The 23,114-nt window shown below is 53.6% G+C and overlaps 7 protein-coding genes and 1 non-coding gene across 8 annotated transcripts; 5 read left to right on the top strand and 3 right to left on the bottom strand.

The window, feature by feature from the left end:
- Positions 1-38: 38 nt before the first annotated feature.
- CEF1 (Pre-mRNA-splicing factor cef1) lies at positions 39-2,457 on the bottom strand (the record flags this gene model as incomplete). The annotated part of the gene is made up of 2 exons (XM_053193902.2): positions 39-371; positions 454-2,457. The coding sequence occupies 2 exons, from the start codon at positions 2,455-2,457 to the stop codon at positions 39-41; spliced, it is 2,337 nt and encodes a 778-aa protein (XP_053048478.2).
- Positions 2,458-5,958: 3,501 nt separating this feature from the next.
- On the top strand, positions 5,959-7,944 carry N0V96_006026 (uncharacterized protein; the record flags this gene model as incomplete). Its single annotated transcript, XM_065757558.1, has 5 exons — positions 5,959-6,147; positions 6,225-6,298; positions 6,366-7,434; positions 7,473-7,746; positions 7,829-7,944. 5 exons carry the CDS (start codon positions 5,959-5,961, stop codon positions 7,942-7,944), a joined length of 1,722 nt encoding a protein of 573 aa, XP_065613901.1.
- Positions 7,945-8,502: 558 nt separating this feature from the next.
- N0V96_006025 (uncharacterized protein) lies at positions 8,503-9,700 on the top strand (the record flags this gene model as incomplete). Its single annotated transcript, XM_065757557.1, has 2 exons — positions 8,503-8,505; positions 8,657-9,700. The coding sequence occupies 2 exons, from the start codon at positions 8,503-8,505 to the stop codon at positions 9,698-9,700; spliced, it is 1,047 nt and encodes a 348-aa protein (XP_065613900.1).
- A 494-nt stretch (positions 9,701-10,194) lies between these two features.
- On the bottom strand, positions 10,195-10,275 carry N0V96_006024. Its single transcript has one exon. It is a non-coding gene; the product is annotated as a tRNA-Glu (tRNA).
- A 3,431-nt stretch (positions 10,276-13,706) lies between these two features.
- KU70 (ATP-dependent DNA helicase II subunit 1) lies at positions 13,707-15,761 on the bottom strand (the record flags this gene model as incomplete). The annotated part of the gene is made up of 3 exons (XM_065757556.1): positions 13,707-14,924; positions 15,024-15,641; positions 15,690-15,761. The coding sequence occupies 3 exons, from the start codon at positions 15,759-15,761 to the stop codon at positions 13,707-13,709; spliced, it is 1,908 nt and encodes a 635-aa protein (XP_065613899.1).
- A 568-nt stretch (positions 15,762-16,329) lies between these two features.
- HEM15 (ferrochelatase hem15) lies at positions 16,330-17,706 on the top strand (the record flags this gene model as incomplete). The annotated part of the gene is made up of 2 exons (XM_053193898.1): positions 16,330-16,584; positions 16,642-17,706. The coding sequence occupies 2 exons, from the start codon at positions 16,330-16,332 to the stop codon at positions 17,704-17,706; spliced, it is 1,320 nt and encodes a 439-aa protein (XP_053048474.1).
- Positions 17,707-18,179: 473 nt separating this feature from the next.
- On the top strand, positions 18,180-18,974 carry HNT2 (Dinucleoside triphosphate hydrolase; the record flags this gene model as incomplete). Its single annotated transcript, XM_065757555.1, has 3 exons — positions 18,180-18,230; positions 18,422-18,541; positions 18,669-18,974. 3 exons carry the CDS (start codon positions 18,180-18,182, stop codon positions 18,972-18,974), a joined length of 477 nt encoding a protein of 158 aa, XP_065613898.1.
- Positions 18,975-19,529: 555 nt separating this feature from the next.
- Positions 19,530-22,529, top strand: ctf18 (Chromosome transmission fidelity protein 18; the record flags this gene model as incomplete). Its single annotated transcript, XM_053193896.1, has 2 exons — positions 19,530-22,006; positions 22,073-22,529. The coding sequence occupies 2 exons, from the start codon at positions 19,530-19,532 to the stop codon at positions 22,527-22,529; spliced, it is 2,934 nt and encodes a 977-aa protein (XP_053048472.1).
- Positions 22,530-23,114: the final 585 nt, after the last annotated feature.

Here is a 23,114-nt window from a genome sequence, read left to right as displayed (position 1 = left end):
ACGCGCATACACCAATCCCCCCCCCCCCCCTTTCACCTCTAATAGTGACCATTCATCCCATTAACCCGCAACGCATCAAGCTCATCCTTGGTCCTGCGATACAACTCCTGCGCCTCGCGCTCCCTCCTGCTGACGAACCCGACCTCTTCCCTCAGGGCGCTCAGACGCCGCTGAATCGCCACCTCCTCGGAAATGGCCAGCGTCTTGAACCCACTGAGAGCGTTGTTGGCTTTCTCCAGGGCCTCGGCGGCCTCGCCAATTTTGTCCTTGAGCATCTTTTGGCGCTTCTGGTAGCCGCCCAGGTGCAGGCCCAGCTTCTTCTCGAGCTTGATGCCTTCCTCGGCCGTGCTGGAGATGGAATCTTGGATAGACTGTGAATGATGTTAGGTTATATTTTTTTTTTTTTTTTTGAAATTGAAGCATGAATAGAGGGTAGTGTGTGGTGTTACTTACGTCAAAGGCGGTCTTCATGGCTGCCTCCTCCTCTTCTTCGTCATCGCCGTAACATCCCAGGCCCAGGAGCAGAGAGCTCTTGCTCCTGGCCTCGAAGGAAGCTTGGAGTTCGGCTGGCGAAGGCGTCGGCTTCGTCTCCAACATAATCTGGAGACGCGCCTCGGCAAGATCGTCGTCGCTGATGGTGTCTAGCCGAGGAGCAGCGCCACTAATCTTGGAGCCAGGCAAGGGATACTTGACGGCATCGTTGGCGACCAAAGCAGCAGCCTCTCGCGCAATGAGCGCTTCGGCACTGTCCTGGAAAGACTCCGCATTCGAAAGCAGAGCTAAGACGTCCACCTTTGCCGGCCGCGGCAGCTGTCTCTGTATGACCTGTGTCCGTCTCCGCGCCTCCAATGCTTCCTGTGCTGCCTTGATTTCGCGTTCCCTGCGATCTCTCTCTCCAGCATCTTCCATTAACTGATCCTCATTCAGAGCAAGCTCCTTTTGGTCTTCAGGAAGTTCGAGCTCCCACTCGGTATCCTTGGGCTTGGGCAACGATGCAAGGCCTTGTCTCAGCTGGCTGCGCAGGACCAGTTCTCGCATCTTGACATCTCTCGGTGTCGCTGAGACGAGGGCCTGGCTGCCGTCGGCGTTCAAAGCAAAACTGTCGCGGGGCGTCCTCATTGGAGTCTGTCCAACGCGTGCCGGTGTTTGGCCAACGCTATCTGTGTGCATTGGTGTCGCCAGGGGGTTCGGTGTCGCAACCACTTGCTTGCGGGGGGCGACGCCATCGAATCCAGTCGACTCAGTTCCTTCGTGTAGCGGGGTATTCTCGCCGCCGAGTAGTGAAGACTGGGTGTTCGTCAAGGCTCTGATATTTCGGATCTCGTTTGCGATATGGTCTTCCTGGGCGGGAGCTCGAGGGGTTCGGATCGGGGCGTTGTTGTTCAGGGTCGAGTATTCGCTGACCAGGCCACGGGTTGCATCGTTCTCGCTCTGGCGTGCCATCATGCTTGCTCTCTCACCCATCATACCCATCTTGACAATCTCCTCCAATTCGCCCTCGCTGACTTGAGGAGCTGGCAGATTCAGCGCTCTTCTCTTGCTGCTCTGCTCAGCCTCTCGAATCTTTTGCATTTGGCCTGCCTTCACAGCGGCCTGGAATGATGCCGAAGGCGCCTCCTTTTCCTTCTTCCTCCTCTTATTGTCTCCATCGTCGTCGCCATCACCCTTACGCTTGCTCGCGAGCTGTTGTTTCCTCGGGTCGAAAGCCTCTCGCTGATGCTCGTTCCGGACCTGTTCTTCAGCGGTATCGTAGAATCCAGGGGCAGCCTTCTTCTCGAAAGGAATGTCGGCGTTGTAGTCCATCTGGCCCTTCTTGCGCGTGACGACCTTGATGTTGATGCCGGCCGTTTTGAGCTCGCGTCGCTTCTGCAGCGCCGCCAAACGGCGAGACTCCTCCTGCTGACGTTCTCTCGCCTTTCTCTTGGCCTTTTTGCCCTGTGTGTTGGCCAGACGCGCTCGGGCTTCGCTAAGCATCTCCTTTTCATCCTCGTCGAGGTCGATCGTGTCGGGTCGGGCGGGCTTGCTCTCTGGGTCTGGGTCGACCTCGCCGGGGCGCAATCGTCTAACATCGTCGGCGCTGGGTGCTGATGCCTCGCCACCATCAATTCCCGTGAGTCCGAATTGGCTGGCTTCTCTTGCTTCGGCTTCGTCGAGGAGTTTCTGGTATCGCTCGAGACACTGGTTGGCGGTTCGGCCGACGGCGGGTGCAATGGTGCGCCATTGTGTCGGCATAAGCTTGGCGAGGTGCAGAAGCTTCTCGTCCTCCTCCTTGCTCCATTCGGTCTTCTTGATGCTCGGGTCCAGCCATTCGTTCCATCTTGCCTTGCATTGCTTCGGGGTCTTGCGCGCGAGCAGTGACGAGACACGCGCCCACTGGTTCAGACCGTATTTTGACACGGAGGCCTTGAGAATTTCATCCTCAATATTGGTCCAAACGCCTCCCTTTACGACACCCATGATGACGACGAGGATTGAAAGATATCGGAAGGCGGCGCGAGTTGTGGTTGTCGAAAGTCCCCTTCGCGAGGGCGTTGCGCAAAAGAAATTGTGATGCGAGGCCAATCGTGAAGGATGGGTACACAAGGCTGAGAGCGGCTCGGCATATCTTAGTCAGCTTTCGAGAGTGATGATGATTGGCTCCACATCAAGCGCCTAATGCAGCTTACCGACGCACACCTCGATTTCCTCGGTGTAGCCGGTGAAGCTGGAAATTTCCAAGAGAAGTTGATGCCTAGTGTAGGTCCTGCTTGTCCGGATTGAAAGTCCGACAGGGTCACCAGTGCAAGCTCCTTTCTGGTCAGAACATTTGAAGCCATGCAAAATAAACTCTTGACAAAATGCTTTGACCTAAAGTATACGAAAGCCCATTCTAGCAATCGCATTCCCAGAAACACACCATTCTTGCATCTTCCTGATTCTAGATAACGGCGGCATTTTTACGAAACCCGCGGTTTCGAGCTGGAAGTTTAACATCGTATATGGTGCTGTCCTGCTCAAGGAATGTAGTGCGAGCATAGATCGAAGTCAATTACGACGACACAAGGTGAGGGTGCATGGATCTTGGCAGTGATTGGCGGCCCAACTCCGCTACTATATTGATAAGGGCAGCCGCATTCATGAACTCTCAGCTTGTCACCCCCTCACTTTCCTTATTCTGCTGCCGAGGCATAGTAGCATCCACGCGTCCTGTTGGGCTGAAAGAGAGGGGTTTCTTCTGTCTTCCGATGCAGAGCAATGATCAATTACAAGAGGCCATATGTTTGGGGGATGAGTTGTTCGTGGCGAGCTCTGAGCACTTGCTTTGCAATATGGCGTGGCGTCTGGGGTCCACACAGTTGAGCGGAGTCTACACAAGATGCCGACTCATGCTGTTCAACAAGCCGTTTCCTGGTATCAAGCACCGCGGAACACGGCAGCAGGCGGTCCAAACAGCACCGAGCACATGGCGAGAAAGGCAATGACAGCACGTTGTCGCTTGCGCAAAACACCGTCTGACAATTTAAGAGTGGCCGTCTCCAGCACGAGTCCAAACAAGACAGCGCACCCTCGCGGAAGCCCAGGGGATATGCCGTCGGATGGCGGCAAACACATCCCCCCAAAGACGCAGATGGGATAATCTATCTACGACCAAGTGGTCCAAGTCGCTCTCGGATTGTCTTGAGAGGGGCCACCGAATCGGAAACCGGAATACGATAACGACAACGATGAGACGAAACCTGCCGACCTGTCCAGCCCAGTGAGAGAGAGAGGGGGGACTTGGACAGAATTTCCAGAAAGCAGGGCAAGCTTTCAGTAAAGGTGAATGGAGAGCGTGGCGTCTTCCAGGACAGTGGTTCCGCGGGACCGGTCCGCCAGTCGGTGCTGAAACATGCCGACCACCGAACCTTGTCGAGTCGTGTTGGACGAAGTGTTGCTGTGCTGCCATTTTGGGCGTCAAAGTTCGTGCTGGCATTCAGGTAAAATGGGAGAAGATGGGAGTTCTGGATGCAGCATGTCTTTGTGTAAGTACTCACCAAGATACGTGGCACCGCGCGCGTGAGAGGGTTAATTCACTGTCTTTTGATAAACCGGACTTCGGACATTTGAAGCCTGCTGAACGGCGACAACGATAGTACTACCTAGATGGTTAGGTACGATGAGTTGACAGGCTGAAAGTTAACAACGTCTTTTTGGCGAGCCGGTGGGCGTTGGGACTCTGTCACTCTGTTTTCGGATAGGTCGTTCGTAAGACAGGCTGCGGAGTTGACTCTGGTGATGTAACTTGGAGCAAAGTGCCCGCGCGGGAGTGGCTCCAGCTTAGAAATCACCTCCCCAAGCTTGCGGAGTTGTCTACACTAGGTGAACTAAGCACGCTAAGGTACGGAGTACGTACACACTGCAGCAAAGCACCGAGAGACAAGAGTCTGGCCCCCCCTTCCAACAGAGCAACGGCGACCCTGACAGATCTGGGTTGTGGCTGAACTTCCCAGGTTCAGGAGGTACTGTGGCACCCCCCCTTATCGGCCTACAGCGTAGAAGCTGCGAAACTGCGTCATGGATAGGCCTGGCAGACGCCAACTCATGCGCCTTCTGTCCCACGAGATTGGTTCACTCACACGGGGTCACTCTTAAGTCCGGCAGGCACGCACCTATCCCACCGTCACACGGGATGGTTGCTCCTCAACCCGCGGCAGGAAGCGTCCTGTCGTCTTGTCTCGTCGTCACCTTTCCCTTCCCTTTCCTCTCGGTCTTTGTAACTTGTACCGTATCTCGTCTATTACCTAATGTACTAAGAGGTCTGCTTGGAAAAAGAGACTCAGAGAGACTCACAGAGACCTCAGTCCATTTTCCCCGATTCCCCGACCATGAATTAAGTACCTCCCTGTTTACTTCGGTTACGAGGATTTACAAGCAAATCACTGCCGTCTTCAGTTCCCCCTCGCTGGGCTAATCCCACCCACACAATACACCCAATACAACTCACAAACTCTCAGACATGACCGCAATATGATGGACCTTTTTCTTGTCTCCAGTCTCTATCAGAATCCCCGAGTTCCCCGTGGCCCGAAAGTACAACGCCCCCAACCGAAACGTGTTTAGGCCGTTACGGACGCCGGACGAAGCGTTGCGCTGCTCTGTTTCTTTCTGATCTTGTCAACGTCCCCACGCCGCTCCAATAGGAATCACTGGCGCCTCGAGAGATGCTATGACCTTCCGCTTTCTGAAGTGAACATTACGATCCATGTCCCCCTGGGGGCGCCGCTGTTCCCATTCCATGAGTCCACGACACATCCCATCCCATTCCCATCCTAGCACCTAGTTTGGTCCATCCCACTTTGTTCCACACCCGTCTTCGAAGCCGCCCCCCCTGTTCAATTCTGGTTATGTGTGGTTGTGCAGTTGTCTCTCGCTCGCCCGGGCCCTTGGCTCGATTTCATCAGCGTCCATCGCTGTTCCACACCCGCCTTATCTCTTGATGTGGGCAGCGCACCCTGGTCCTCTGCTACGTAGCTCGGGTTTCTATTTCTTTTCCCATTCCCACTTCTCGTTGCGCCGCACATAGCGCTTCTCTTCCCTTGCTCATGTATCCATACCCCTCTGCCTTGCCAGCTCTGGTCCTTCTTCCGACTTGACAGTTACACTCTCGGAGAGGCGTCCAACTGCTGTGTACGTCCAACACGATCCTACAGGAATGGAATCGTGGCAGTGTCGCTCTGTACATCTTGCCGCGCTCGCCCCCAACTACACAGTCCAAGTCAGGATATAGCTCCAATACTCGACGACGGCTCTCCCAGAGACACAGAAACTCGAGACGAAACTTCGCAACCTTTTGTCTGTAAGATAGTAAGCTCAAAAAGGGTTCGGAACCTACTTGCGACAGTTGTGCTGTGTTCTGCACCAAGCACGCTACACTACACTACCTACACTCGAACTCGATACAGCGCACGCGCAGCAATAACAACAACAAAATAGTCAAAAATGTCGGCACCGAAAGACGACATTATAGTCACCCGGGTGGACCAGGACGTCCACGGGAAACCCATAAATGAGGCAACAGAGACCACATCGCTGTTGAGCGCAGGCGCTCGCGACGGTGGCAGCTCCTGCGAAGATACATGGCCGGGTTATGCGGATTTCGAACACTTGCCGTGGTGGCGGACTCCCTCTGTAGGATTCTCTCTTTCTGCCTCCGGCTCGGGCCGCCCTATGGTCCCGAACAAAGGTGCTGACTTTCCGTGCGCCAGGTTTTCTGGCTTCTCATCCCGTATGCTCTTTTCACGCTGGCCTTTGGAGGCTCGCTGGTGCCCAAGCTGAATCTGTATGTAAAAATGATCTCGTGATGTCTTGGCGGCCGATCGCAGTCGCTAATCTCGTGTGCGACATAGAATCGTCGATCTGGTATGCCAAAGGCATTTTGCCGATGAGACAGCGCTGGACCCGGCCTTCGCTTTCACTCCTGTGATACTGGGCGCGGATAACCCACAATGCCTCATTCCCGAGGTTAAGAAGCGTGTGTCTATGTTCACCCTGGCCATCAACCTGTTGACCGGCATCCTGTCCGCAATCACCGCGCCCAAGTTGGGTCAACTCTCGTCGGACCGTTATGGCCGTCGGAAACTCCTGGCTCTGGCATCCTGCGGCGGCGTCGTGGCCGAGTTCATTGTCATCATGTGTGCCAACTTCCCCTGGACGTTCCACTACAACTGGCTGCTTCTCGGCGCCGTCGCCGACGGCCTCACCGGATCCTTCACGGCTGGTAGTGTTCTCATCAACTCGTACACCAGCGACTGCACCGCGCCGTCTCAGCGTGGTGTGCGCATCGGATATCTTCATGCCTGCCTCTTCAGCGGTCTCGCCTTTGGCCCCCTTCTGACAGGTTACTTTGCCGCCTGGACCGGCAACTTACTCTCCGTTTTCTATGTGACAATGGGATGTCACATCTACTTCATCATCTTTGTCGGATTCATCGTTCCCGAGTCTCTCAGCGTGAAGCGCCAGCTCCGCGCCCGCCAAAAGCACGACCAAGAAAAGGAGGCCAAGGCCGGGGCTGGAACCTGGTCCACGATCAAGGCGGCCAACCCTCTGGCTCCCCTCAAGACTCTCTGGCCTACGGGACCCGGCACCTCCTCGAGGCTGCGTCTCAACATCGCCGCGCTCTCCTTTACTGATATGATCCTCCTCGGCTCTGCCATGAGCGCCGCCACCGTCATCCTTCTGTACTCCGAGTCCCCAGAGACATGGGGCTGGGGCACCCTGGAGAGTTCCCGCTACATCTCCGCCGTCTCCATGGTCCGCGTCGTCGCGCTGCTCGTCGTCCTTCCCCTCGTCAACTACGTCTTCCGCGTGCGGCCCGCAGCCCACCGGAGGAGGGTCTCGGGTGTCTCCATCGTCGAGGCGAACAACGGCGCCGACAACGTCGACTGCTGGATTCTCCGCTTCGCCCTGCTCTCGGACGTCACAGGCTCCCTGGATACCTGTTTGCGAGAAATGAGGCCGTATTCGTGCTCTCTGGTATGGTCACTGCTTTTGGCGGTCTCGGCAGTGCGACCATCCAGGCCGCCATCACCAAGCATGTGCCTGCGGATCAGGTCGGTCAGCTGCTCGGCGCCATTGGAGTCCTGCACGCTCTCTCGAGAGTGCTGGGTCCGATCGCCTTCAACACCCTTTACTACTCGACCGTCGGCGTCTTTGATCAGGCCATCTTCGTCCTCCTTGCATCCCTGTTTGGTTTGGCTTTGTTGGCCAGCTTTGTGGTGCGACCCGGTGGTAAGTTGTTCAATGCCGCTCAAGTTCTGCAAAAAGAAAAAGAAGAAGAAAAAACCCCCCCATTTGCTAACTGAAAACACAGTGTTCCTCGATGAGACTTATGAGCCTATTCCTTCATCGGCGCCCCAGCAGAGCTCAAACGCCAGCTCAGAGGCGCTAGAGGTATTGACGGAGGAAGAGATGATACCCAATAACTAAAGCTTAGGTTTCCGGTATGGGCTTTGGCGAGTTGTACGTTCTATGTAGTGTTTGTGTAATTTCACAAGAATAGCGAGAGGGGGATTGAGATACCTAGAACATAGACGTCAGCGCCATTGAGCGCTAGAGAGTAGTGGTTCTTTTGATTTAGAGCTTCGGCGATTTTGCCGCACCGGATACAAGAGTATCCCTCGATACCATCAATACACCTTTCCTTGATCGTTCAGACGTCCCTCGCATCGAGAGAGCGGTTCAAGAGTCGTGCTTCCTTTGCAGAGCTTTAACTGACCACATATGTTAACACTTAATGATTCTAGATCAAGGCTTTTGCCCTCCCTTGGCCTCGGTACCTTGGCCATTGACCAGACCTTTGTATGTGGAAATAGCTAGTACGACGGTCGTCCGTCCCTTGCTACGTCCAGAGCCAGTGAAAAAGACCATCAACACCTTCATCTCGATGAGATCTATATGCCATCCATCTCATGCCTATTCTTTGCCATACCGGCCACTAAAACACAACGCCTCTGCTGGCTCGGGATCTCGCTAGAAGCCTGCACAATGGTAAGTAGCCCAAAATGTGAGTTCGAGGCCGTTGAAGAAGCTGAAGGTGACATCTTCCCATCAGATATTCCCCCTCATCTGCCTGCTTCTCCTCCAACCCGCCTCTCTCACCCTCGGTGCTCCGCGACGGGCCATATCACCTCCTCGGCAGCGAGCAACCATCCTCGAAGCCGATTTCAAAGGAGACGGGGAAGACATGGTCAGAGAGATTCTCAACCGTCCCTATAGCACGAGACACAACGACGGCAGCGATAGTAACAGGCTCTTTTACGGCGTCCGCTTCTCCGAGAGCGATGAGGGCAGAGTGCGGGTTGCGCGGGCTGATCCGATCAACATGGAAGCTTTACGGAAGGCCATCGAGGAACATGCTCTAGAGTGGGCGCTAATCGAGGTGGTTGAGGATGACGACGACCTTTCTGACGACGACCTTTCTGAGGACGGGACGGATGAGATTGCCAAGAGAGTCTATGAGCAAGATGCCTTGGACGCGTATAGTTACTCTGGCCCCGCGAGGAGAGATGTCGAAGACGGTCCATGGAATCCGGTCCTCAGAGACGGAGGAAGCAGCGAAGATCCCTTTGCGAAGCCCAAGTTCCGCGAGGGACAGGGGGGTTTCGTTCAGTGCGCGGGATGCTCCGATACCAGAGGTGGCTCCGACGGATGGAAGAGATCTACGCCCTTTGTTGAGCGAGCAAACACCACCACCACCACCACCAACAAAACTCATCACCGGCACCCAGCAGACCTCCTCGACGCTCTCAATCGCAGCAACACAAGCCCATTAGCATGGGACCTACCCATTACTACCACCTCTTCCCTCCAAAAGCGCGGAGAAACAGACTGGACCTGCAACCGCATCGGCCAAAAAAACACCAAAGAAGCTCTGTTAATCATGTATGACGTCTTCAACAACGTTTTTGGCACCGAGCCCCTACGGGGCCTGACGAATCAGTGTTATGTTGCAGAGTGTCAGGACTGGTATTTCAGTTACTGCCAGATGTCGGTCGATGTCAAGGAAGAGAGGCCCGGCGCGCGGAAGAAGGTGGTTGATCGCGACCCGGGGAAGGGAGGCTCGTGTTATGCGGTCGCGGACGGAGAGGATTCGAAACGATACCATCGGTACTTTTTTGGGCATGTCAGTGCGAATCCGATCCCGAATTATGGTGGGGGGTTCAATGTGAGGAGGTGTAATTGAGAGGGTTAGTTTAGGAGGACGAGGAGTTCGTTTCTATGTGTAGACATTTGCTATGTATTTTGGCCAGTTACGGTGTTCTCGGAGCACATTTATGAGAGCTTATGAGTATTTCATCTATTGCTCTCTCTCGGGAGGGAAAAACAGAAGAAAAAGCCATAAGACAATGATATCGAAGCCTCACCTTAATAACCATATGTGATGTCAAGTGTAAGGAAATATTTGCACAGTTCGTACACAATGAGCGAGGCCCAAAGGCGTAGTCCCCACGGAACCAGTTCGCGCACTAACACAGTAAACGACATTTTGAGTTCAGCTCAATGGTGTTGCTGCACAGCACAGACCGAAAAGTAAGAATTCAATTACCACGTCATGAAAAAAGAGATAGAATCAATGAATTGATCACCTGCCTCGCCAAATGCTCTTACAGATTTCGGTATAAGTGGTACTTAATATTTGGCGTCGAGTCTTTTCAAGAAACCGCAAAAAAGTAGGCGTTCCGACACCGAGAGTCGAACTCGGATCTCTCCGGGACTTTCCATGAAAGCGGAGTATGCTAACCGCTACACCATGCCGGATTTCATGCTTTCCCTTAGTCTTACGTGGATTTATCAAGCGCACTCTGACTCTCCAGCTGCGCTCGTCTAACCGCCGTCCGCTGCAACCCGCCGTTTTCTATGAAGAGCAGCACTACAGTGTTCGTGCAAGTTGCGGACCTAAGCGGTCTTGAACTCGACCGAAGAGCCTTATCTGGCGCCGCCATCTTATTTAGAGGACGCCTTGAAGCCACTATTTACCTCAAAACCAGTGACTCTGAATTTCGCTCGTACTGATTGCGCCTCCCGCAACTCTCTTTTTGAGGGGGAATCTTCCGCCCCTCACAGGTTTAGGATTGCGCCCTGAAAGCCTGTCGGGAACCTCCTCCGCCACAACTCCCCGATCGGTTCCACTTCACCGAGTCGAGACGGCCGACCGTATCCGATATGCCGGAGAAGGTCTGGAATGCGGGGCGAAGCTACCCGAGGAATCTGGTGGTCATCACATCCTCTTCAAAGGCAGTATAATGGCTGGTTTCCAACGCTACGGTGGCGGTGGAGACCGCGTTCAACCTGAATATCATTTCATACTATGTCAAGACACTCGCTCTCTTGTGAGATCTTCTCTATAGCCTGGAAGATCTTGTCTGGATAAAGCAAAGGAGAAACCGTCGTATTCTCAACAGTTGACCCGTCAAGTGTAAAGTTTCCCTTTCGTCAATTTAGACACGCGACCCCCATGCTCCACACAATTCCCAATGATAAGATCATGGGACTCATCGACACCTTCAGCGTCTCCGAACCTAACTTTGACGTTAGCCAAAAGCTTAGCCCTGGCCTCGTCTGAAAGCGCTCCGCCGCCGGCAGGCACGTCAAAGCTTGGGTTGCCCCTCGTCAAAGTCGAGACGTTCATGAGAAGCTTAGGAACCCATATCTTCAGGCTCAGCGCGAAATCCAAGACTGTTGTGAGTAGCAACACCAAAGTTGCCACGATGAGAACGATCATCCAGGGTTTGTTATATCGGAGGACTTGGACGCGAACGTGTACAGTGGCTTCTGTTTTTGAAAACACATAGTCGTCGTTTGATGGGAACTCTGAACTTCCCGTGGCCCATTTCGTCAGGCCGTCGTAGTTCTCTGGATGGCCTAAGAATAACGGCTCATTGCCTATCATGGCCCACCAGTAAGTATTCAGAATCTGACCCAGGCGGACTGAAAACAGCTCTTTCCCAACCTTGTAAACTGGTGGAAGGTCCCAGGCTGCTGAAGAGTTCAATCCTAGCTTAGGATCAACCAAGTATGATTGCACAATGGTGGGCGAGCCAATTCCGCCGCCACCGCTGTCGGCCATAGTATCGAAGTAACGAAAGAACCATCTCCATATGTTAACGTTCTCTTGTGGGCAACCGTCAAAGAAGGTTCTGTTTGTGGCCTGTCCGCCCTGCGGTGCTGAAGCCGACCGTCGCACTGCCGTGGCCTTGCAGTCCCAACCCAAGCAGAAAACCTGGACGTCGACGAATGACGTCGTCATGGAACATTTTGCCATTGTGTAACCGCCACTTGGTTGATAATTATCATAGTTCCAGTAGAGCAAGTCTCTGGCAGCGATTCGAGGTTCTGTGCAGCGATCATCTCGTCGCGTAGAGTTTTGCCTTCCATACGGGTAAGGAACGGTGGCTATATCGCCCCACTTGAATTCGTAATTGCATCTGCTTTCCATTATTCCTTCTCTTTTGTCGCATCCCTCCCGTATAGGGTTGACCGCTTCGGTAGCATTACCTGTAAAGTTGCGGAGGTCGATGCAGTCTAGCTTCAAATACGAAGTTTCTAAGGTGAAGCTTGACCGGTGTCTTTGGGAAACGTTCGCAACAGGTATTCCAACAAGTGCAGAGTACATGACTTCACCTCGGTATTGGTCCAGGGAAATCCAATCGTCATTGTTGAGCCAAAGATGTTGAGGGAAGGACTCAATCATGGGGATTTTGATGTTGCCCCAAGTATCTGTCCTTGAATTCTTGATTTCGTCCGTAGCCCCAAGTGATCCGAGAACTAGTGTGTTGATAGGAACTTGTTGACCTTGCATCCCTGCCGCCATATATCTTTGAGGAAAGCCAACGCTGTTGTTGAGGTAGGGCAGTACTGCGCGAGAGGAAATTTCCTCGGTCCGTGGGGACAGGACTCGAAGCGCCGCCTGTCCTCCCAGTGGCGACAGGGACCAAATAACCACCAGTAAGCCTCCTAAGCCCCCAATCCTCTTCAGATCAATTATAGTGGTGACCGTCCCAGTCAATGTGGTCGACCCGAAGAGGCTGCCTAAGGTCCCGATGCGCTCTCCTCGTTGGAGCCTCCAATGCCCGTAGCTCCTGACAGCCCTGCCAATGACGAATGCGAACATCAAGGGTACCGCCGTAGGGCCCTGACAACAGTTTTAATACTGAAAGTGGATTCTTTGGGGAAGCAATAAGTCTTACGAGCCGGGAGAATTCACTAGCGAACTTCCACATCGTTGGGATGCTCTCAATGTTTCGGCCATCATTTAAGAGCAAAATACCGATGTATGTTATGACAATAGCCACTATGAGTAAGGAAAAAATACCAAGCAGAAGTTCTGATGGTTTCGAAAGACCATTCTTGAGCCTTTGCGGAGGCCACTGCAAGAGTCTCGACTCTCCTTTGATAGAATTTGACGAGGCCTCGCGTCTGGCCTCTTCGGATGTGTCCATGGTCGGCAAGTTGTGTTTGCGAGTGAGAATTATCACGATCGTAGATCAGATATGAATTGTCGGTTTTCTGAGCCTATGTAGTGTCGACTGTAAAACGGAAATTGCCAGAGTGGGCAGGAGTTCAAGTTTCAAGTCTCGGAAAGACATAAGGCGTGAAGAAAACAAGTGAACATACGAAGTGACAAACGCGACCTACCTACTTTGTCGGGTGTGATATATACTGTCATCAGGCTAGCAGGTCATAAGCTGTTGCAGAAAGGGTAGGAGTGCAAGTCACAGGCTGGGCCGCAAAACCAATTGAAGCGCGCCTTGCAACACTGGCCTGCATATTCGCTACTCGCTTGCAGAGGAAGGATCTGAATGTGTCGCCCAGGTCCAGAGAGCCGGCAGGATTCATATTGTGCTGACAGAGGCTTGGCGTGGCATTCTGGCTTTCATCCTTGATTATGACTGGGTGCCTGCTCGTCGCCGTCAGCTTCTTGGGCAACCGCGCTGCGTGGCAAGGAGGACTGTGCCACCTGGACATCATCCGGGTTGGCGAGCGGGGGGTTGTCGGTAAGCTCAGGTGCGTGAGAAGAAATGAAAGGATATGATTTCAAAGAGTTAGCTCATCTGCAAGACAATTAGGATGGCAAGTTTGAGCATAGCGTACTTGGGGTTAACTCCCCGAATAATAAACAAGCCTGCTGTTGACTCGTCATCAATTGGTATAATACAGTTTCATCACAAAGTCGTCATTCCACGGCAGCGTTAAGCATTCTCCTCAACCCATTCCTCAACTCTCTCCACCAGCTCGCTCTTCTTGCCTGCTGTGCTCTGCCCCCTCGCAGCAAGCACCTCCTTGAGATCTGCGACTAGCATCTTACTTAATCCACCACTGTCTACAGCAGCCTTGAGCTGCGCCGTCGTCATACCAGACCCAGAAACCTTTGCGGCCTTCGGCGCCGCCTTTGCTCTCTTGGCTGGCCTGTCGTCCTCACCGTCGTCCGCCTCGCGCTTGATGGCTGCCTTTGCTAACGCTATCTTGGTCTCGTCCTGTAGGGTCTCGGCCCAATCATCCAGGTAACCGCCGGCGCGCTTGCTGATGGCCTTGTATTTTGGCTCTGTGAGATCTTCCGCCTTTTCAGGATACTCCTCCTCGAGAGCCAAGACCTGGAGGATCTTGTAGTGCCATTGTAGCGACGGGTTGGGGTATTTCTTGGGGTTGTACATGGCCTTTGGCAGCTGCAGCTGCTGAACGATGATGCGCATCTCGTCGATGAGCTCGTTGGAACTAACGACGTGATTACTTGGGGGCTCAGGGCCTTCGCGCAGGTCGTCAGCGAAAGGGAGCGGATAGAGCCAGAGACCAGCGGGTAGATAGGGCGTCCCTGAATCGTCTTCAGACTTCTCATGGGAAGGGATGATGGCGACGAGGATTGGACTAGCATTAACACGGGTGACAGCCCATGCGATGCCAATCTTATTGTCTTTTAGCAGCTTTTGCCAAAGAGCGCTAAAGACACGAGTCGAGCCAACGTAGTCCTCCTCTGATGGGAAGATGAATGTTGACTTCTTGATACTCGCCCAGAAAGGCAGCATAGAGCGCGGCTTGAAACCAATGATACGGATGACGGGAGCGCCAAAGTCCTTGAGTGACTTCTGCTCCTCTGGTGCAAAGTGCACGTACTCGCCCCCAAATTTGTAGGCCTTTTTGAACTCGACCTTTTCAACCGTCCGGGCACTATCCTCGGCGATTCGTGTCGTTTCGCCGTTGGCGAGCTGAGGTTTCTCACCGTCCAGCCAGATGTATGATGTCCTTGCTGGAGTCTGACGGTGAAGAATGTTGTATCCCTTGACCGAGATTCTTAGTCCAGGGGCGATCTCGAAGGGGAGGTTGGAGAATAATGAGCGTTTGGGCGTTTCTTTGGAATTGATGTTTGATATTAAGAGTTGAGAAGGCTGAGGCCGTCGCCGGACTTTGAGTTTCTAGTCTCGGAGAGATTCGCCTCTGCAACTAGGTCTCGATAGATGATGTCCTGTGCGGTCAGCTTTGTGCCGATTGCAGTGGTAGGGCTCAGTACTTACATCGTAAAACTTGCCAAGGTCGAACTTCTTCTCGTCTCTGGTAATAGGGAAAAGCTCTATCACAACTCCAAGATCGTACAAGTCTTTCGCACGGACAGCCGCGGCCGATTTGGCATCCTTGTTCTTGCCGTGTGGGTCATCATTGTCTGTGATGATGAAGAGTCGTCTGCTGCCAAAGTTCGCCGCCTTAGTAGTGAAGATTTCGTTTGCGCAGAAAAAGACGTTGGCCATCTGGACTTCTTCCTCCGCCGGCACTAGCACCTCATCTTCGTCTTCGGCCTCTTCTCCATCTGCACCGACCAGGGTCTTCAGTGCCTTGACATCCTCGGCAGCGGGAACGTCGAGGTCTGTAAACAAGTAGCAGTGCGGGTAGCCCAGGCCGGCTCTACCGCTTTCTTCTTGGAACTTTGACTTTTCCGTGCCGAAGAAGAGAATGCCCATCATGTCTTTAGGATTAGAGATGATGCGCTGCTGCATGAGATGATAGGCGCATTTCAAAGCTGCCTCGACGGCACTGTCCCTATCGGCCTTCTTGGAGTTTGTTGCGGGCGGATGCTGCAGCATTGATGAGCTCACGTCAATGGCAAGCAAAATGGCATCTTTTTGAGCCTTGAAGTCCTGCGGAAGGTCAGTTGTAAGTCATGATCCACAGTGCATAGGACTTACGGTCTCATCAAGCTCCTCCTCAGCATCGTCCTCATCCTCATCCTCTCTTTTGAAGTGCCCGCGATCAGCCATCTTTGAGAATTCACTCGTCATATGTATGAAGGGAAGATGGGGTGAGTTGCGCTGCGTTGGTCGTGATGGGGATGGATATAGCAAGCACTTGCAGATTAGCTACCAGGCGTCGCTCCAGGCAGCCAGCGCGACTAAGGCCCTCGCGCACCTGGGAAGCTCGCGCGCCAAGCTCGCAAAGGCTCCTGATCACAGCGCGAGACCACGTGACCGTGATCGCCGTGATTCTGGATTACGCAGTGTCTTATTGGTCAATCTGACTGCGGGTTAGGGGTATACCCAGGCACCAGCTGTTTTAGGGCCAGAACAGGGGACTCCAGAAGTATCGAGGTATCTTCTCGGCCTCACAGGGGTCCTGCTCGGTGCTCGGTGGGCTGCTGTCCAGATCGGGATTTCCTTCGTCATCGAAGCCCGAATTCCTCAAAGTGTCGCCCAGCATCGACGCATCACCGGGGTTCGCGGATTGCCACAAGTGCGAGAATCTAGAGTCACTTGAACATTAACCACGTTTCCCCTTCCCACCACATTGATTTTTTGTCAAATATTCGCATTCATCCATCGTCACGATCCAATGGCGCTCAAGTACTCAACAGGACAGCTCTCGCGGAGCTTGTCCAAGGCGACGACAACCGCGCGCAATGCTTCATCGCCTCTCACCATGGCGCTGCCGAAGCAGTCGGCTGCACAGCTTAGATCCATGGCAACGGTCGTACCACCTGTGACGCAAAACTCTGCCGGATCCAAGGGCCCAACGGCGATGGTGTTCATGAACATGGGTGGCCCTTCAACGACGGATGAAGTGGGAGACTTCCTGAGCAGGCTTTTTGTAGGTGTCCCCCTTCACTCTACTTTGCGACGCCGACGCAAAACTAACGATGCGCAGGCAGATGGCGACTTAATTCCCCTCGGCCGTTTCCAGAACTACCTCGGTCCCCTGATTTCGAAGCGACGAACTCCCAAGATCCAGAAGCAATACGCCGATATTGGTGGCGGCTCACCTATCCGCAAGTGGTCCGAGTATCAGAACGCCGAGATGTGTAAGATCCTCGACGAGATCTCCCCCGAGACGGCGCCGCACAAGCCGTATACGGCTTTCCGCTACGCCGACCCTCTGACTGAGGAGATGTACAACAAGCTGTTTGAGGATGGGTTTGGAAAGGGAAGAGGCGGAAGAGCGGTCGCGTTCACACAATACCCCCAGTACTCTTGCTCAACGACAGGAAGCAGCATCAACGAGTTGTGGAAGTGGAGGCAACGGCTGGAAGGCAAGGCCGTCGGAGAGACGACGCCCGGCGACGGCACCATCTCATGGAGTGTGATTGATCGCTGGCCGGTACACCCAGGCCTGGTCGAGGCGTTTGCGCAGAACATTGAGGCGAAATTGTTGGAATACCCGGAGGACAGACGCAAGGATGCCGTCTTGATCTTCTCCGCTCACAGCCTGCCCATGTCTGTGGTTAACAGAGGCGACCCTTACCCGGCCGAAGTTGCTGCGACCGTCTACGCTGTCATGCAGCGCCTCAAGTTCTCCAACCCATACCGCCTCTGCTGGCAATCCCAGGTCGGCCCGTCGGCCTGGCTGGGACCCCAGACCTCCGACTCGGTCGAGAATTACGTCCACAAGGGCCAGAAGGACCTTGTGTTGATTCCCATTGCGTTCACGTCGGACCACATCGAGACCCTATTCGAGTTGGACCTCGAGGTCATCGCTGACTCTGGAAGCCCGGAGACTGTCAAGAGAGTGGAGAGTTTGAACGGCAGCCCCGTCTTCATTAAGGCTCTTGCCGACATTGCTAAGGCTCATCTCGACAGCAGCGTGGCCTGCTCGCCGCAGATGGAGTTGCGATGCCCTGGCTGCAAGAGCGAGCGGTGCCTAGAGTCGAAGAAGTTCTTTGCGGGACAGCAGTCGAAGCTCCTCCCCGCGCAGGAGAAGACTCTTGCCCAATAAAGAATGAGTCGCATCTAATTTGCGGCATGTATCCGTAATCGTGTATTATATCAGGAATCGGGGATCTGTTAGGGTCTAAAATGGCATTCGGAGAATGGCGAATTCAAAAGTACATCAACTCTCAAATCTCTTGCATCATTCATGCACAAAGTGACTCGCCCGCAACTTCATAGGTAACCTTTGTTCAAATTGGAGATGTGTGGTGAATATGAAGTGACCAGCTGCAAAGAAGCAAGGATTGGAAATGTTGAAGGGGACTTTGCCTGTGATGATGACGCCACTGTATTCCTGAAATGTGCTAACAATTTCCAAGCCTAGCTCCACCAACGATCGCCCTCAATCAATCTACTTACTCTGGTTGAAGCTACAAATCGACTTCATCACGCTTACATATTTGACAGTAGGCTATGTTCAAGACACGGCCTTTGGTACAAAAGGTACTTCGAGCTCAAACCCTCAATATCCGACGAAACATGAGCTCTCAAAACAAGATTCATTTCGGGCCATTTGAGGTCACCAACCAGGTCAGTTGCATCATCTCAGTCATTGAAAACCTGGTGTGAAAGATATCGATCTCATAGTAGCTTTGCGACATCTCATAACGATCTTGATGTGGAGACGTTTTACGGATGTGGCATGACCACCACTTCTTTTCAACATCAAGAAACCTTGATGCGGGCATCGCGGCTGCATTCATAGACTAACACAAGACCAGGTCTTCTACAAGACGGCACACTCCTTCGCCCTGATAAACCTCAAGCCCCTCCTCCCAGGCCACGTCCTCGTCTGCCCCCTCCAGCCTCATAAACGCCTCACGGATCTCCAGCCCGCCGAGGTAACGGACCTCTTCACGACGACACAGCTCATCCAAAAGATGCTCGCGCGCCGCTACTTTTCCAGAACCACCTCCGCATCAGAACCGGCAGCGCCGGAGGCCCGGATCGTTTAATATTGCGGTCCAGGACGGCGCCGACGCGGGCCAAACGGTGTCGCACGTTCACGTCCACATTATCCCGCGCGTCCCCGGCGAGACGGGGAAGGATGGAGAAGGGCCGAGAGATGAGATTTATGAGCAGATGTCTGCTGAGGAAGGAAACGTTGGTGGCGCGTTGTGGGATGCGGAGTTGGGGAGGAGGCCAGAGGCCGGAGGGAAGTTTGCGAAGATTGAGGATGCGATGAGGAAGGCGAGGAGTATGGAGGAGATGGTGGCTGAGGCTGACTCGTATCGTGAGTTGTTGAAGGATATGGGTTCAGTGAGTGAGAACTAGACATCGAATACCTATCTACCATATCACGATGAATTGAGCGTTCCAAGAGTTGATTATTGTAAGTTGCTCTCATTTTGAACTCAGCTTAATGTGCTCAATGTGCGTCATCACGCTGCGGAGTGCTAGACACAAGACTGACACAGAAGTCTGGATTTTTATGAGACAAATACTCATTAGTATGAAAGAGAAAAAGAAGCATCTTTTTCATACCATAATCTAAACATTTGGATGCAATTCAGCAACCTGGGAGTTAGTCGAAGATACATACCTTAATCGTGGTACTCCCTCGTCGTGAAGACAGTGCCTGGCTTGGCTAGCTCGCAATTAGCACGGTACACCAAGGAGCTTGGAGCAAGTCCAGGGGCCCCCACCAAATCATTAACGCGTCCAGGGTCGTCGCGTCGAGTCGCGTCTTCCATCCCAAGAATAATTGTCACTGTAGCGACACCAATCTACCAGACTGCAATCGAGGCACTCAGCGCAGCACTTAACATCGTCGCAACGAAAAAAACGAGAGAATTGAACCATTCGAGCTCAATCGGGCTCTCCTCCAAAATGCCGAGCGCATCTTCACCCGTCACATTTCCCGCCAGCCCATCACCGCCCGTAGCGAAACGCCCAAGGCCCCCGGCGGCTGACCCGACGAAATCAAAGCCAAAGGTCAACAGCGGTTTCCTTCTTGACGATGATTCCGACTCCGACGACAACAATGAGCAGCAGCCTCCGCTAAAGAAGCAACTCCTCGATTTTAGCGCCCGCTTGCAGCGCCCAACACCCATCACCTCCCGTTCAGACGACGATGTTCCCGATCCGTTAGCACAAGCACCTGAAAAGACGAATGATCGTGTTCAAGTTGCGCCTACACGAAATGCCCCTCCTCCTGCCCGACCTCAAAGCCTTGCATCATCGCTACTCCAAGACACGCCATCAATCTTCAAATCTTCGAGGACCTTCAATCTCACTACCTGCAACGGGACAACTACCACCATCAAGCAACGAAAGCCGACGGCGAACGCATCTTACGAAAGCATCATCGCGGCGCGGTCCAAGACGAAAGAGGGAAAGGCCAAGCGTGCATACTACGGTATAGCTATCAATGAGCTCATCGACAAGGCCAAGAGCGAAGCTTCAGAACCACGCCCAAAGAGAAAGGAAAGCGATGTCCCAGTGCGGTCAGTCGAGCCGACACACACTGGCAAATCTCAAAAGAAGACCCTCCTGTGGACCGAAAAATACAGGGCGAAGAACTTTCTGGATCTTTGCGGTGACGATGGTACAAATCGTATGGTCCTGCGCTGGCTGAAGCGGTGGGACCCAATCGTATTCCCCGGCATTGCGAAGAAGGCCCCAATCGTACGAAGGCCAGGCGCGAAACAGGTCCAAGAGGAGGAGAAGCCGCACAAGAAGATTCTCATGCTGACGGGACCACCGGGTCTCGGCAAGACGACTCTGGCTCACGTCTGTGCGAGACAAGCGGGGTACGAAGTGATGGAGATCAACGCCAGCGACGACCGCAGCCGAGACGTCGTCAAGAACCGGATACGAACGTCCCTAGGAACCGAGAGTGTCAAGACTGTCGAGAACGTCAAGTCCAAAGATGGAGAGGTACAGCAAAAGGTTGCCAAACCGGCTTGCGTCATTGTTGATGAGGTCGACGGTGTCGTGGGTGGATCCGGCGCTTCAGGGGAGGGTGGTTTCGTTAAGGCTTTGATTGACCTCGTGCTCATCGATCAAAAGAACAGTGCTGGCGGATCCGATTCATCGTACTCCAAGAAGAAGAAAAAGGGGGATGACTTTCGCCTACTGCGCCCCCTTATTCTCATCTGCAATGATGTTTACCACCCCTCTCTCAGACCTCTTCGGCAGTCGGGAATGGCGGAGGTAATCCATGTCGGTAAGCCGGGCATCGATGCTGTTGTTACACGCCTCAAGACCGTATTCGACAAGGAGGGTATCCCCTGTGAGAAAGACGCGGCACGCAAGGTTTGTGAAGCCGCCTGGGGCATGACGAGCGGCATCGATGCAAAGCGTGGCGCGGAGAGCGGAGCTGAGGGCGATCTTCGAGGAGTCATGGTCGTTGGCGAATGGGTTGCCGGGCGCTTCAGGGCTGCCGCCGGCTTCAATGAGCGCTTGACAAGGCAATGGCTAGACCAAAACGTGATGCACGACCTTACAGAAGGCGCTGGAGGAGCCAGAGGGCTTGGGAGAGGGAGTGCAAAGGACATTGTGTCGCGCGTCTTTCAAGAAGGCGGTGGCTTCCCGAAACAAGCCCTGGACACATCACAAAATTTCAAGAACCAGCACGAGCAACCCAAGGCTCAGCTGGGCTTTGCGGAGTATCACAAGAAGAACGCAATGGAGCGGTTGCGACACATGATTGACACCAGCGGAGAGGTCGAGCGCGTCATGACAGACGTCTTTTTGGAGTACCCAAACCGAGAATTCAACGATGACTCGTTCCTCTCAAAGCCGAATGCGGCGTACGACTGGATGAACTTTCTAGACACCTGCTCGTCACGCACATTTGGAAGTCAGGAGTGGGAGTTAGCACCGTACTTGAGCCAACCGATCTTGGCCTGCCACAGCTTATTCGCCTCGTCCAAACGACACCAAGTCAACAAAGGCTACGACAAGAAATGGGGCGCCACGGAGGAGGACAGCGAGCCCCCCGTGCCGTTCTCGGGCCCCCGAGCTGATTATGCCGCTTTTGAGGCGCAGAAGCAGAACAGGGCCATGCTCCAGGCCATTCAGGCTCAGCTTACGCCCACTCTGGGGCGGTCCTTCCGGAGCGCTGAAGATATCTCGACCGAGTTCATGCCGTACTTGGTCCGGATGGTGTCGCCGGACGTCAAGCCGGTAGTGATTGGCGGCAGCGGCATCAGCACGGCTAGCGTGCGGAAAGAGACGGAGAAGATCATGGTCAAGCGGGCGGCGGAGATCATGGCGGAGGTCGGGATCGAGATGCAGAAGGGCAAGATCGAGACGGATTCGTTGGTGAATAGGGGGCCGCAGTGGGTGTACCGTATGGAACCGTGAGTTACTTTTCTCCCTCTTCTGGACTACATTCGGTGGGAATTCTGCTAACAAGGCTCAAATAGTGATCTCGATGCCCTCGCGGTATACGAGACGGCAGGGAACCTGGTACTATCCAGCCAAGCACCAACCCGATATGCCGTCCGCCAGGTGCTAGACCAGGAATTGCAAAAGACCATAATTCTTCGCGAAGCCGCGGCCCGCCAGGCGCGATTCAAGGTCGGCGGGCCGCTGGGAGGGGCAGAGGATACACCTTCGCAGCAGCAACAACGGGCGGACAAGGAGAACATGATCAAGGAGCAGGAGAGGATCCTCGCGTCGAGCGTGAAGAAGGACTTTTTCGGGCGTGTGATTCCTGCGAGGCCACTAGGTGAGGTGGATGGCAACGCTAAGAGGAAGAAGGGGCACGATCATCACGAGGGCGGGAAGAGTGATAATAAGGTCTGGGTTACGTACCATGAAGGATTGAATAATGCTGTCAGGAAGCCGATTTCGTTGCTGGAGTTTATGAAAGGGTTGTAGGCGGGGGCCAAGGCGGTCTCTTTTTTGGAGTAGATGTGGGATGGGGATGAATATAATTGAGTCCGATTCCTCCTTCATGCCAGTCTCGGTTGTTTGCATACCGTCAGTACTCTCTGCCTTGCGTCGAGGTCAGTATTAAAGTGATGAATTATGCGACGCTCGGTATATTCAGCGTCTAGGTCTTAGTACACATACAAAGCCATTGGGGATAAGCTTCATCGCTCCCTTATCCAGTCTTAATTTCGCGTTGAAATTGACAAGACTCCAAACAAGTAAAGGCACATCTCACGTGTCCATGAAATGTCTCCGCTGTTCGGTATGGTGTGTATGCTTAGAAGAGAACCTCAAGCCAAACCATATATGTACGCAGCACAAGGTAGGTAGGAACTGTCGGCCAGGCAGGCGCGGCCAGACGTACGAGTATTCCGGTCCTGCCTGCCCTAGGACCTTGATGTATACCTTTACATATCCCCTCAGTCTCATTCCCGTCACCAGCCAGCAGGCGCCTGTCTAGGTCGACGGGTCAGGTCAAACTGGCTGGATGGTGGAGTGGTTAATGGTCAATAATCAATTATCTACACCAAC

This window comes from Colletotrichum fioriniae (genome assembly GCF_027942845.1).
Source record: "Colletotrichum fioriniae strain IMI 355084 chromosome Unknown scaffold_6, whole genome shotgun sequence".
NCBI lineage: Eukaryota > Fungi > Ascomycota > Sordariomycetes > Glomerellales > Glomerellaceae > Colletotrichum > Colletotrichum fioriniae.
Note: the sequence above shows the minus strand (reverse complement) of the source record. Positions and strands in the feature narration are given on the sequence as shown.